Here is a 15,746-nt window from a genome sequence, read left to right as displayed (position 1 = left end):
CAGAGCAACAAAGCACCACAGACAGATGGCTTACAACAACAGAAATTTATTTTCTCCTGGTTCCAGAGGGCAGAAGTCTGAAATCAGTTTCCCTGGGCTGAAACCTAGGTGTCAGAGCAGAGCAGTGCTCTGTCCTGAGGCTCCAGCAGCCCCCACTACTGGGAGAGAACACTTCTCACCCCTTCCAGTTTCTGGCAGCTGCCAGCGCCCCTTAGCTGGTGGCTCTATCCCTCCAGTCTCCAAGGCTGGCATCTCCAAACACCTCTGCCCTGTCTCCAGGTGGCAGCCTCCCCTGGGTGTGTCCAATCCCTTCTGCCTCTCTGCCTTTCTCCTACAAGTACACTGATTACATTTAAGACCTTCTCAGATAATAATCCAGGAGAACCTCATCTCGAAATCTTTAATCATATCTGTGAAGATTCTATTTCCAAATAAGATAAAATTTGCAGACTCCAGATTAGGACCTGACATTTTGGGGACCATTATTTAGCCTCCTATAGCTTGGTTAAGGTTTGCCCTACTTGAAGATGGAACATACCTGTCCATACTTGCATAGATTTTCTTGAAAGTATTGATATGTTTTTATTTTCCCTGAAAACATATTTTTCTAAGTGGTGTAATATAGGGGTCTTTTCAATTGTGCCAGATTTAACCACTTTATCTTTTTCAGACTGAATTAAAACAGTGCCTTTGTTATTGATATAATCCTGTGTGCACCATTTCTGGATTCTCTATTAAGTTCCCTTCTGTGTTTATCCATTCCTATGCATGACTTTATATTTTTTATAAAGCTGTAGACATTTACGGTTATAAATTTCCCTGACACCAGATATTGCCTCATTTCATGGTTTTGCTCTGAAGTACCCACCTATTTATAGCTTTCCAGAGAATACAGAAATTCACTTTTCTTTTCTCCTATGATGTACAGATAATCTGAGTAAGTTAAATTTTCAAGTAGATATGATTTGTTTTATGTGTTGCTTGTTAATTGTCTGTTTCTCATTTTCTTGGATTATGATCAAAGAATGAAGCTGGTAGAATATCTTCCTTAAACTTTGTTCAGGTTTTCTTTCTTTAAAAAAAAAAAAGCTATGTAAATATATATATAAAGATAAGTTTATTTATTTTGAGAGAGAGCAACAAACAGTAAGTGTGCAAGCAGGGAGGGGCAGAGAGCGAATCCCAAGCGGGCTCCACACTATCACCACAGAGCCCAACACGGGGCTCAAACCCACAAACCGAACTGTGAGGTCATGACCTGAGCCAAAATCAAGAGTCAAACACTTAACTGACTGAGCCACCCAGGCACCCCTTGTTCAAATTTTCTTAATGGCAGTTACAGAACAGATTTTCATGATATTCTACAGACAAGCAAATTATTATTTTGAGGGGTTTCATATATAAAATGAGAAATATGTATAAATGTATATACCTAATCAAGTTTATTGATAATATTATTTAGTTTTCATATATTCTCATTTATTCCTTTTTAGGTCACCCACTTGTGAAAGACATATTTTGAAGTATTATATTGTTGTAGTGTTTTAATTGCATTACTGTTAGCCTTTGCTTTATATATTTAGATGCCATGTTGTTTGGTACATACCAATTTATAACTGTCACTGCTCCATAAATTGTGCCATCACAGAATAATTGCCTACTCTTTCTCATCTAGCTCTTTTAAGCCCTCCCAACTCTCATTCTAATTTTTACTGAGATTCTTTATCCTGTTTGTTGTAGACCAGTGTTTCTCAATCTTCTTTTTTCTATCACCTTACTAAAGAGACTTTTTAGACGTTTTTTTCCCTAAACCTGCACCCGCCCAACCATGAGATTTTAATACCACAGATATGTTGCATATTTATTGTATATATATATCTGTGTTTTATTCATAAAAAGAATAACTTACACACACATGCACACAGTGAACAAACTCATCCCCTTTAGGGTAGTAGTGCCTCCCGCTGAGAATCACGTAATAGATTCTCAGTAGAACAGTAGACCTTCCCCTGTAATGTGTCTCTTCTATGTCAAGAATCTTTATTTACCAGGTACATCAAACACATAATCCATATCATCTTGCTCATCACTTGTCTCTTATCCTTTTCATCCTCCTTGATGGTGATTAGTGTCCTTTACTGTTTAATTAGATTCTTTCCTTGAATATGTCCTTCATATGGGTTATGTAGGTAATATAGTTTCTAAATCTGTATGTATCTGCAAATATTTCTTTTTTTCACCCTGGTGGGTAAAATCTTTGAGTAAAGCATTCCTTTGCTTTAGTTATTTTTTATTTTATAGTCTGTAGCCACCATGTACCAACTTAGTGTTGCAAATGGTTGGCTCCATGCCAGTCTGATCCATTTTGCTTGATAGGTAGCTTTTGTTTTTGTTTTGTTTTTGGCCGGGTTTTAAGAATTTCTCTTTCTCTTTGCTATTGATCAGTGTCACAGAATGTACCTAAATGTGTCTCTCCGCACTGCATTTACCTTCATCTTCAATTATCTTTTCAACATGTAGGTTTATCTTAAAAAGTGAGAACAAACTGAGCATTGATGGGGGGTGGGAGGGAGGGAAGAGTGGGTGATGGGTATTGAGGAAGGTACCTGTTGGAATGAGCACTGGGTATTGTATGGAAACCAATTTGACAATAAATTTCATATTTAAAAAAAAAAAAACATGTAGGTTTAGGTCTTGCCTCAGGTAGGACAATTTTTCTTCTGTTACTTGAAAGCTTATTCTTTTTACCTCTTTTTGTCTTCCAATACACCTATTAGCCACATGTTATATATCCTCAATTTATCTATCACCCTTTTCTTCCCTTGTCACCCTTATGTTTTTGTGTGTGTGCATGTGTATGTGTGTGCACTTAGAGGTATTTCTTCCTTGAGGTCTTCAGACCAATGATTTGGGTCACAACAGTGGCTATGCTGTTCTTTAATTATTATTCTAATTTACTTCTAAAATCATAAAGTGTTAGTCCCAGCCATGCTTACCTGTCCTTGAATACTTACATTGTGTTTTAGCTCTAGGTCTGTCTTCTTGAGTTGTTGGTATCATCAAATGCCCACTGTGTTCAAGCATCTTTTCTCTTGTTGGGCCCCTTAAATGCACTGATATTTGACTTTATCAGATTATTAGTGGCTTCTTCCTTTTAGGTAAAGGAGGGACAGTATTGGGTGGTTAACTAATCCCCCTCAACACTTCATACTCCAATCTCTAGGCAGGCTGCCTGGGCTTAATTGGCTTAAACTGCTCAACATGCCTGAGCCACTGACATCTTCAAGAGGATTCATTTAATTTTGAAATGTGGCCTACTGTTTCTCACCAGGAAGGGCAAGTTTTTAAATTGGTTGACCCTTGAACAACAGGGGTTAATAGGGTACCAACCCCCTGCATAGTTGAAAATCCACATAAACTTTTGACTCCCCAAAACTCTGATACTAATAGCCTCCTGTTGATCAGAGGTCTGACTGATAACATAAATAGCCAACTAGCACATATTTTGTATGTTATGTGAATAATAAAGTAAACTAGGAAAATGTTATTAAGAAAATCATAAGGATGAGAAAACACATATACAGGACTATGCAATATTTGTCAAAAAAAATCCGAGTACAAGTGGATTTGTGCAGCTCAAACCTGTGTTAAGAGTTAACCATACTGATGTTTAAAAACAAAGGGGCTTTTGTATTCCTTTATAACAATACAGTGAGTAGATTTAACTCAGAAAACAGTAGCCCTTACTACAGATCTCGGCATGGAGAAGGTGTTTCACACCTTTTTTACTACATTCTGATGTCTTAGCCAGAATGTGTGGATAGGAAGGTAAGACATTGAAAACAGAGAAGTTCCCCCCAGGCCCAAGTTCATTACAATAAGCACTATAATTAACAATTTTAAGAATCCTTGGTGTAAGTAATCAGCACATACTAACAGTAAAAATAAGCTTTATTTAATGACAGTCTGCCAGTATCTGTAGATTTGGGAGTTTCTATTTTCATCCATGTTTGAGATTTCTGGTGTTCACAAAAATAACACAGTGGGAATCAGTTTAAGGCACAGAGCCAGAAATACAGATAGGTTAGAAGATCTCCTATGTTTCATTTGTACTAAATACATTGTGAACTAAGAACCAAAAAAAAAAAAAAAAAAGCATTTGTGTAAAAATACCAGCTCGTTACTGGTGAGTCTCATCAAACACAAAGCATATAAGCCTTTTCTCTGTGTGAAGGGGAAAAGTACGAATAATCTGTATGACTATATGATGACCATGAGTCTGGGCTCCAGAAATCTGGACCATGCAGACATCACCAAGCATCCCAGGGTGTGTGACAAGATTGTAGTGCACGTCAGTGGAGAGCCCGAGCTGATGAGGAAGGTCATCTTGGTGATAACCCTGCAGGAGAACCACAGAGCCCCCACCTGGATGTCCCTCTCGCCTGTATCTGAGCCTCTCACCGCCCAGCCCCTTATCTCTGTGCAATAAACCTGAAATCTACATGGACCCTGCAATCTGCAAGTCAGCCTGTTTTCTTTCTTCTGTCCTCTGTCTCTCCATATGTTTCTCTCTCTCACTCCCCACTCCACCTCTTTTAAATTAGCAGTTGACAACAGTCCGCTGCCCTCATTCAGTGCCTCCTAGGAAACCTGGTCTGCTGTGAGCCTGCCTCCAGGCTCTGGGTGCAGAGTAATTCCATGAGCTCCACTTTTGGCAACCTCGGCTAGCACACTTAGTTAAAGGAGACGGAAACCTCTGTGCCTGCCGTGGGGCACAACTCCCACTTATGCCAGACACTCCTGCCTGCCAGGTGGCCCTAGCTCCCTCCTCCTTACCCTCCAAAGCTTTAAGCTTTGATCTTTGCCTTCTCTGTTTTCTGAGGCTGAACTGCAGGAATCACACACTACATCCACATTTCCTCCGTTCTGCGTTCTCAGTCTCCATCCTCTATACGTAATCATTAGTAACGGTCCATTCTTTTACTTTTTTCTTTAATGTTTATTTATTTTTGAGAGAGAGAGGATGAGCAGGGGAGGGGCAGAGAGCAAGGGAGACACAGAATCTGAAGCAGGCTCCAGGCTCCAAGCTGTCAGCACAGAGCCCAATGCTCAAACTCAAGAACCTCAAGATCGTGACCTGAGCTGGACGGGGTGACTGAGCCACCCAGACGCCCCATTAATGGCCCATTCTTATCAAAGCAGGATAAGACTTTGCCACTTGGGGGCCATTAAAAGCAAAGCCTTATTTTCTGTCTGACCCCGGAAGGCATTTGAGTTTGTGGCTGAATAACAAAGATCTGAAAAATCAATAAAAGAAGACCGTTTCCTTTTATGATAAGGAGAGGGAAGCTATGCACACACACAAGGGGAAATAAATAGGACAGGCTTGCAGTCCACTCCCTGAGATGATATGATGGCTACAGACCAACCTCTACTCAGAGGCTCCTGGAGAGTAAAACTTACAATAAAAATTTAATGCTTGTGAAAATCTTACAGAAGCAAAACCTTCACTTTTTATTTTGTATTTTTGTTTCATCAGTTTTAGATTGTGCTAGTAATTACAGAGTGCTAGGAAGAACATTAGTTGGATTCAGTCAGACAGGTTTTAAACCAGAAGAGGAATTCAGGCAAATCACGGAGAAATCACCCTGACTTTCCCCATAAGAGCTCCCACTGGAAGGGTACTTACCTATGACTAATGCCTTTAATTCTCACAAAAACCTTCTATGGTAAATATTATTATGTGCATTTTACTGAGGAAGAAGCTGGAGATTTAGTGAGATTCAGAAACACAATTTATAAACTGGAAAACCAGCTTGCATCCAGGTCTGTCTCAGCCCAAACACAACTGTCTAATATTTTCTGCTGCCCCTTCATGCGTAGGTAACGCAGAATTCATGAAAAAGTAAAAGAAGTGTAGATTTGCCCTGTAGCATCGAAATTATGATGGCAAGAATTGTGGGGTTGCATAGCACTCAAGAAAGCATAATCTGTGTCTGCTACTGCTGTGTTTATGTAACTCTTGAAACAATTTTACATGAGTATCAGTTGCTGAAGTGCTTGCCTTTTAAAATTTGAATGAATAATTTCAATTTTTAATAAGTTTATTTATACCTGTTTAAAATAGCATACGTGCAGGGCTTCTGACTTTCCTTGTCTCTGAATATTTTTTTCTAGGGTCAACGTCTCTTCGAAAAGCTGCTCCAACTGACTTCGCAAAATATCGAAATCAAGCTAGTGAGTGATGTAACAGCTGACTCAAAGGTATTAGAAGCCTTGAGATTAAAGGGTAAGGCCAAGGTTGCTATGCTACTCTACCCCTAGGGATTCTGTTAAGATGTCTTTCATTTCACTTAAAATAATACATGATTTTTTATAGTCGACACATTGCATGTAATACACTTCTTATTTCTCCTTTGAAAAATAGCCTGATTACCGCCTTTAAATGAGAGAACTAATTAATCAATACTACTGGGAGTTTTTAAATAGTGTTGTTGCATATTAGTTTATGCAAAATAATCCCCTGGCCATTCAATGATAATTAACTAGAAACAAGAATCTTTCCCTCTCCGAACACTTCTGTGATGTGATTAAAGAGCCACTTCTCGTTTGAACAAACATTGGATTGCTGTTTTCCTCTTGTCCTTCAAATGGAAGTTCTCCTCGTGCAACATCTTCTTTAAAATAATATAGTCAGATGGAGGAGTCTATGAAACCTGGCCTAATTCATGAATTCTGAGATAATTCCACAGAGAACATCATTCATAGGCCACTCTGCACTTTGTCTCAAAATCCCATGAAGACGGGGAATCATTATGCAATAACTTTCTTCATCTTGCTTTGTCTTGACTAACTGAACTCACTTCCAAATAGTTTTTATGGCTTTATAAAAATTTTGGCCCTGAATTTACTCTGAACTGTAAGCGTCAGAACGGACATGGCAGGTGTGAGCCAGTGAAAATGCTTGAGCTGCCCGGCGTCCCCGGGAGAAGACAAGGCATTGGCCCCAGCGAGTGTCAGTGTTACCTGATGACACTGCATCTCGTGTGTGTGCTCCTTAAACATGCTGGGCACTTTTGCTTGTCATCTTTCCCAGACTGCTAAGTGAAAACACCTTCTGGAAAATTCAATGGACTATAAAGCAAAGGGTGAACCCAAGTGGTCTTTCCTTCTGCAGAAGGAAAGTTGGAAGCGATAAAGCCTACAGAAAGACATAAATACATAGAAGACATAAGCTTGGCCAGGCACATGTGTAGTATTTGTTCTGTGTAAGGAAAGTCGAGGTAACTTATGAGATACTGTTAGGCCTGAAAAGCTTTGGTATGCCACCTGAGCACAGCATAATATTTTTTGAAAAACAGTGGATTAATATGAATTAGAAATGTGTTACTTTTCCTGTTTAAAAAATGTGAGATTGGGTTCCCACTCAGATAAAATCCATTATCTGACACATTGTTAGGAATGGATTACTTTGGGCTAACTCTGGGTGCCTGTATTTGCAGATAAACATCCCATGGCATTTACTACCATACACACACACACACACACACACACACACACCACCTATACACACATACCCCACATATACACACACACCATAAGCATCTGACGCAGCACATTGGCTTAGCTGACACACTTCCTTCCCCTCCCTTCTTTACTCGAGTTCCCACCTTCCCAGCCTCTCAGGCTGCACATCTGCATCAGAGAGCATAACTCTGTGTGATTTCCAACCCTTGAAATTTGTGGGAAATTACTTCATAAATTTTTTTTCATAGAATTAAATTTGCCATGTAAGTCTTTTTTTTTCCCCTTTCCTTATTTTTTTTAAAGTTTTATCTATTTATTTTGAGAGAGACAGAGACAGTGGGAACAGGAGAGAGGCAGAGAGAGAGAGGGAGAGAATCCCAAGCAGGCTCCGCACTGTCAGTGCAGAGCCCAACAAGGGGCTTGAACTCATATACTGCGAGATTATGACCTGAACCCAAACCAAGAGTTGGACACTTAACCAACTGAGCCACCCAAGAACTCTTCCTTGTTTTTAATTTATATTTCAGTTAGTTAATGTGCAGTGCAATGTTGGTTTCAGGACTAGAATTCAGTGATTCATCACTTACATGCAACACCCAGTGCGCATCACAAGTGTCTTCCTTAATACCCATCTCCCCTCTAGCTCATCCTTCACCCACCTCTCTCCATCAACCCTCAATTTGTTCTCTATTATTCACAGTCTCTTGTGGTTTGTTTCCCTCTCTTCTCTCCCCTCCCCCCATATATTCATTTGTTTTGTTTCTTAAATTCCACATATGAGCGAAATCATATGGTATTTGTCTTTCTCTGATTGACTTATTTCACTTAGCATACCTTCTAGCTTCATCCAAGTCATTGCAAATGGCAAGATGTCTTTTTGGTGGCTGAGTAATATAGACACCACATCTTCTTTATCCATTCATCAGTTGACAGACATTTGGCTATTGTTGATAATGCTTCTATAAACATTGGGGCACATCTATCCCCTTTGAACCTGTATTTTTGTATACTTTGGGTAAATACATAGTAGTTCAATTGCTGGATCTCAGGGTAGTTATATTTTTAGGTTTTTGAGGACCCTCCATACTGTTCTCCAGAGTGGCTGCACCAGTTGTCATTCCCACCAACAGTGCAAAAGGGTTCTCCTTTCTCCACATCCTTGCCAACACCTGTTGTTTCTTGTGTTGTTAATTTTAGACATTCTGACAGGTGTGAGGTGATATCTCATCATGGTTTTGATTTGTATTTCCCTGATGATGAGTGATGTTGAGCATCTTTTTATGTGTCCATTAGCCATCTGGATGTCTTCTTTGGAAAATTGTCTGTTCATGTCTTCTGCCCATTTCTTAAGTGGGTTATTTGTTTTTTGGCTGTTAAGTTTGATAAGTTCTTTGTGGATTTTTGATTCTAACCCTTTTTCAGATATGTCATGTGCAAATTGATGTCTTCACGGCTTTCATCTTTGTTTTTTGTTTTTGCATTTTATCAGCTTATAGCCTTGGGCAGAGGATTAGTCTGAAAGTGATGTTCATAGCTGAATGAGCATCCTGTGTGAAATGGCTTCTCACTGCCTGATGCCTCACAGGCAATCTAATGTGATGTGGGACTGTCACTGAGTCGTGTTCCTTCCTCCATACTTGCCTTCACAGGGCTTGGGTCACCGGCTGCCTTCTGTAGCTGCGGTGGGCAGTGGGGGAGTATTTCCTTCATGTTCTCCTTTCTCTGTTCAAGCCTCCCAGCTAGCGCCTTGGAAACTCCCCCCCCACCCCCACCACCAAACTGCATGCTGGTAAAAGCACAGCAATGTGGTTTTATACTACTAATACAATGCTTATTTCTGGCTGTGTTTTTCAACCATGAGCAAAATATTATTTCTCAGTCATACTACGGTGTTTTTTTTAAGGTTTTATTTTTTTGGGAACAGTTTTAGGTTTACAACAACTTTGAGAGGAAGGTACAGAGATTTCCCACATAACCCCTGCCCCAACACACACACACAGCCTCCCCATCATCAACATCGCTCACCAGAAGGGTCATGTGTGAGCCTACGTTGACACATCATCATCACCCAAAGTCCACAGTTTACCTTAGGAATCACTCTTGGTGTTTTACATTCTCTGGGTTTGAACACTTATGTAATGACATATATCTATCAACATAACATCATACAGAATATTTTAGTGCCCCTGAATATCCTCTGTGCTCTGCCCATCCATCTCCCTACCTACTATGTTTTTAATCTTTATACTTATTGTTGCAATGAAATTTATAATTAAGAAGAGCTGTTTTTTTCTTTGTTTGTCTTTCAAAACCATAGCAATTCAGTGTGCTTTCATATAATAGGACTAAAATAGTTACCCCAATAGCCTACCAAAAATTATGAATAAAATGTTAAGCCAGAAAATATAAATTTCCTTTTGGGAAAAACGAGACTTTGCCTGTTCACTATTGGATAACTCTCTAATAGAATGACTCGTGAGATAAAAGTCATTAAGGATTAAAATGGGTGATCTAGAAATAAAGTCCGCAGTTCTTAAGAAAAAAAAAAAAAAAAAAAAAGGGCAAAGCACTCAAAACAATCCAGGATATGAATCTCCTTTTCAGTCTCATTAGTACTATTTTCTGTTGTTGGCTTTCCAAATATCTGAAAGATAGTTGTGGTTTCCTAAATATAGCATGCTTTTCCAGGGCTCTATTTCCTAACACACACTTTTCCTTGTGCTTGAAATACCCTTTCTCCTCTTATCAATTTGCAAGCTCTTCTTTGTCCCTCAGGGTCCATTTTAAGCCTTACTCATAGTATTTCCTTCAGACTTCCTCTCTTTTTCTCAGATGGTCTTACCGTCTTCTTTTCTTCCATTGTTCATTCATTATTTGTTCAACAACTGTCCTTGAATATCTGACAGGTACCTCCCCTGGGCTTTAAAGATAGAAACTTGACGAAGGCATGAGCCTTCCCCTGACTTCAGAGAGTTTATGGTTTGCCAGAGCAGACTGACATTAGTGAAACAAAATGATCCAGGAATTCTTGAAACATCTACGCAGAATCCAATTTTTCTGAATCACTTTTTGCATCTGAGTCATGGATGCCTGTGTTTTCCACCCAACACGTCTCCACCATCAAGATGCTGATGATGTTCTAACTTTAGAAACAGACTCCCTACTATTGTCTCTTCTAAGTAGACTTCTGTTCTGCTTATTTCGGAACCTTACCAGAAAATGTCAAAGGAAGATATTCTGACAGTAACGAAGCCTCACAATCCTTCCTCAAAGAGGCTTTAAGTGGTTTGTTGACTGAATATTGAGAAACCGTAGGAGCCCTGTCATGCCACTGGGAATAACAGCTAAGACCTGAAGTGACAACTCGGTCACAACTGTCACCCTGTCTACCGCAATCATAAGATGCGTACCAACATCAGAGTTGTGAAAATGTGAAGCCTGCATACTTTAGAATGAGTGACGTGTGGTAATGAGGGTTACTTTAAAATTCAGCAATAAATTTCAAAATTCAACTTAGAAACCTTAGCTTTAGTACGTAATTAACTTAGATTAAAGCTGATCACTCTTAATACTGCACCCAGGGAGGTAGATTCTAACCCCACCTTCTGTAACAGGGCTTCCTTGTGGTCCAGTAACCATACTCTGAACAGAAAGTCAGAGAATTCAGGCTCTGCATGTTCTTAGGAAACACAGGGATGTCTTAAACAGAACTCGTGATGCTGAATGCATGCAATGATAGGAAATTTTCTTGTCCAAATGAACGAACAAAAGAAAAAACCCTGCCGTATTCCCTGAAATGGGAAAGGTTATGCAAATCAAGTTTTTCTATGAAAGTTCTATGGGAAAACGAATCATGAAATCAGAAGCCTGAAATACACTAGAGAAGAGACAATCTCCTGGGGTAGAGAGAAGAAATCAGAATCCATATTCCAAGGTAAACAGCATGACGGGATTGCAACCCAGTGAAAGGAGGAGAGGTCATCCTGACAGCTTGGTTCCGAATAGGAGAGGAATGGACAATGCTCCTAACTTGTAGGTTAAACTCTGTCACTAGATGCTGCTTGGCCTTTCAGGAAGAAATTCGTCCTAGAGCTTGGGAGACCTCCAGCAAGACCCGCACACTGTGCCCTTCCCTTCTGAGAGTGCAGCTTACTGTTGATGTTAAGGCAACAGGCCTGTTAGCCCAGTCCTGGCTCAGCTGGTGTTTCAAGCTCTCAGTCTGTTAGAATCAAACTGCCTTGCTCTCTCAATCCCTCCTTTAGTGTGCATGCAGACATATGGGAGATCAAACCTTCGGGTTAGACCATGCTGCCTGTAGACCCTTGTGACATCTTTAAGGAGCAGATAACAGAACTACTTTATGGAGTTGTATGTTGTTTAGCCAGAGCATTAATGTGTGAAGAGTTTCTTTCCCCTTTGGTTTTTTAGATGGATGGGTGGATGACAGATAAGTAGACGGACAGATAGACAGATTTGCAAATCTTAGCCATAGCATTAATGTGTCAAGAATTTCTTTCCTCTTTGGTTTCTTTAGAATATATGGATGGATGGATGGATGGATGGATGGATGGATGGATGGATGGATAGACAAAAACATAGATGGATGGATGGACGGACAGATCTTTAAATCTTCCATGAGATTTAAAAAGTTAAAGTTCTAGCTTTCTCACTCTTTTCATCGACATAGTTTCATTTCTATTACTCTTTGGCCCTCAGCCCTCCACCTCCCCTCATTTGTTCCCTTTGTGAACAAATTCATACATTTGCTGGGTGGCTGTCTCAAACACAGTCTGTGGTTTGAGTAAAGCTAACCCCGATGGTCCCTTGTTACCACTGTATGCCAACCAAGTGAACTAATTAGACAGAACCTTACCCATGTTGGTGAACAGACAAGAGCAAGAGGATCCTAACAAGACCTGTTGGTTGGCCATCTTCAGCTCATCCTGGCATCCCATCCACAAAGCATTGAACACAGAGTATATATTTAATTGGCACTTTCTTGTGACTAAGCCTTACTCATTTAAATAAGAATTTTGATATTTGAAATGAGACTAAAGCCCTCTCACTCTTCTTAATAACAACTCCCTCTTTTTAATAAAACATCAATGATATTTTATTTCTGCATGGTTGTTTAATAACCTCTTTTAGAACAGGAAATAAAAGGTAGCAGTTACACATATTAAACATATTTATGCTTTCCAAAAGTGTTCAGATTTGGCGTTGGCAAGCTTTTCTATTGTAACGAGTCTCAAAACTCCAAAATATTTCTTGTAAAAGAAAATATTGTTCTAACCAATAGAAAATCCTTCCATTTCAGATTTTTAAGTACATAGAATGTAGAGGTTTTTTTCAAATCAGAAGAGTAGCAAAAAGCTTTGATATTAGACCTGCTATTTCCTTAATGTCTGATTTTAATTTTGAATTATCTGCTCGAGATATTAGAAAAAAAAAAAAGATTACCATAAAATAGCCAAATAGTTGATAGAGCTACATCTGGGTGATTCTAATTACTTTTCTAGAGCCTTTAATGCTATCTTTGGAGAAGTTACATTAACTTATGGGTGCAAATCTCCACATTTTAAATATTGCACAAGTAGTACATGTTTCTTATTACCCATCAGTGTGTTCATAAATTCTTCATAATGCAGAGCTTGGCCTATAGAGAAAAAATAGGCAAAGATTTCTACTTACCAGTGGGAAACTACTTTTTTTTCCTCCAGCTTTATTGAGGTATAATTCAAGAATATAATTGTGTATATTTAAAGTCTACAGTGTGATGATTTGGTATACATCCTTCGTGACATGATTACCACGTTCAGGTTAATTAACACATCCATCACCTCACGCAGTTACCTTTATTTTTCCTTTTTGTGATGAGAACCAATTAAAGACCTACTCTTTTAGTAAATTTCAGTACTACAAGACAATGTTAACTGCAGTTACCATGCTATGCATTAGATCCCCAGAACTCATTCCTTTTGTAACTAAAAGATGCTTCTAGCATCTCCCCCATCTTGCCCATCTACCTGGTAGCCATGATTCTACTCTCTTTCTGTGACCTTGACTTTTAAACTTTTTTTAGATTCCACATGTGAGTGAGATGACAAGTATTTTTGCCTTTGTCTGGCTTATTTCACTTAGAATAGTGCTCTCTAGTTCATCCATGTTGTTGCAGATATCAAGATTTCCTTCTGTGTTGTGGCCGAATAATATTTGTGAGTGTGTGTGTGTGTGTGTGCGCGCGCGCACCACATCTTTATCTATTCATCTTTGACAGACTGATAGATTGCTTGCATATCTTCACTATTTGAATAATCCTGCGATGAACGTGAACATCATATCCCTTTGAGGTATTCATTTTGTTTCTTTTAGATCTATACCCAGAAGTGGGATTAGCTGGATCATACAGTGGTTCTTTTTTTTTTTTAGGCATCTCCATGGTGTTTTCCATAGGGGCTGAACCAGTTTACAACAGTGTACAAAGGTTCCTTTTTCTTCACATCCTTGCCAACACTTGTTATGTCTTGTCTTTTTGATAAAAGCCATTCTAACAGGTGTCTGGTGATATCTCCTTGTAGTTTTGATTTGTGTTTACCTGGTCATCAGTGATGTTAAGAACCTTTTCAGGGTAACCTGTTGGCCATTTGTATGTCATCTTAGGAAAAATGTCTATTCAGGTCCTTTGTCCCTTTTTTTAATCGGGTCGTTTTTTTACAGTTGGGTCGTATAAGGTCTCTATATATTTTAGATATTAGCCCCTCACCATATAGATGGTTTGGAAATATTTTCTGCCATTCTATAGGTGGCCTTTTCATTTTGTTGATTCTTACTTTGCTGTGCAAAGCTTTTTAGTTTGAAGTAGGCCCACTTGATTATTTTTGCCTTTTGGTGTCATATCCAAAATATCATTGCCCAGACTGGTGTCAAGGAGATTTTCTTCCCTGTGTTTTCTTCTTGGAGTTTTATGGTTGCAGGTCTTACCTTTAAATCTTTAATCCATTTTGAGCTAATTTTTGTGAGTGATATTAGCTAAGATGGGGTTCAATTTCATTCTTTTGATAATACTTTATTTTTAAATTATATTTATTTTACCACATTATTAAAAACAGGAGGAGGGAATGCTGTGCTCATTCCGTCAAATTCTAAATGTGGTCCTTGCTGTTGCTTATTTGAATTCAAGAAAGCTATACTCATTTGCATTAATAATCCATATTATTATTCTCATGCTCATGGATTAGGCTGAATAAAACCTGCAGGGAATATATATTCCCCAAATCTGAGTATAGGGGTATGTGTAAATTTTATTTATTTTTTAATGTTTATTTATTTATTTTATTTTATTTTTTGAGAGAGAGAGACAGAACATGAGTGGGGGAGGAGCAGAGAGAGAGGGAGACACAGAATCTGAAGCAGGATCCAGTCTCTGAGCTGTCAGCACAGAGCCTGATGCGGGGCTTGAACCCACAAGCCATGAGATCACAACCTGAGCTGAAGTCATATGCTTAACTGACTGAGCCACCCAGGCGCCCCAGGGTGTGTGTAAATTTTAAATTTAAATACAAGTCACCCCATTTTCCAAGTTGGAAATTTTATCAGGTGACTTCTGAACTGCTTGTTCCAAATACATGTAGCACAACTTGGGAATTTTATGCTTATCAAGGCTTTTATACTTTGGTCTTAGTGATTTATAACTTTTCCCAAATCTAACTCCACAAGTAAGGTATGATTACATGTGTTAATTTAAGGTCGTATGGGTTGGGGTGCCTGGGTGACTCAGTCGGTTAAGTGGCCAACTCTTGATTTCAACTCAGGTCATGATCTCACAGTTTGGTTCATCAGTTCGAGCCCCACGTTGGGCTCTGTGCTCACTGCACGGAGCCTGCTTTGGATCCTCTGTCTCCCAATTTCTGGCCCCCTCCTGCTAATGCTCTCTCTCTCTCTCTCTCTCTCTCTCAAAAATAAATAAACATTTAAAAAATATTAAAAAAAAAAAAAAAGATTGTATGGGTTAAGCTAAGGTAACATTAACAAGTATATTTTGGTAATTTCCCCGGAGTAAACTTTATATTATTCTGGCTTCATTCCCACTGCTTGAGAAGCTGCCATTATTAAAGATAAGGTCTTTTGTTTTCCAAGTGAAGAACTGTCCCGTTGACTCTCACGACTCTCTCTGACTGTCCTGAGGTCCTTTGGGCAGGCGTCTGCTCTGGTGGTGGTCC

At 39.1% G+C, this 15,746-nt stretch overlaps 1 protein-coding gene across 4 annotated transcripts in view; it reads left to right on the top strand.

Moving 5' to 3' along the window:
- Window positions 1–15,746, top strand: part of PLD5 (phospholipase D family member 5) — a 417,084-nt gene that overhangs the window by 247,141 nt on the left and 154,197 nt on the right. For all 4 annotated transcript variants that reach the window (XM_019422935.2, XM_019422950.2, XM_019422968.2 and 1 more), the window contains one exon: window positions 6,178–6,289. In XM_019422935.2, the coding sequence (XP_019278480.1) occupies window positions 6,178–6,289 (112 nt within the window). The remainder of the gene's footprint in view (window positions 1–6,177; window positions 6,290–15,746) is intronic.

Source organism: Panthera pardus, unplaced genomic scaffold (genome assembly GCF_024362965.1).
Source record: "Panthera pardus isolate Hobbes unplaced genomic scaffold, ASM2436296v1 HiC_scaffold_21, whole genome shotgun sequence".
Lineage (NCBI taxonomy): Eukaryota > Metazoa > Chordata > Mammalia > Carnivora > Felidae > Panthera > Panthera pardus.
The sequence above is the reverse complement of the archived record's forward strand: the minus strand, read 5'-3'. Positions and strand labels throughout refer to the sequence as shown.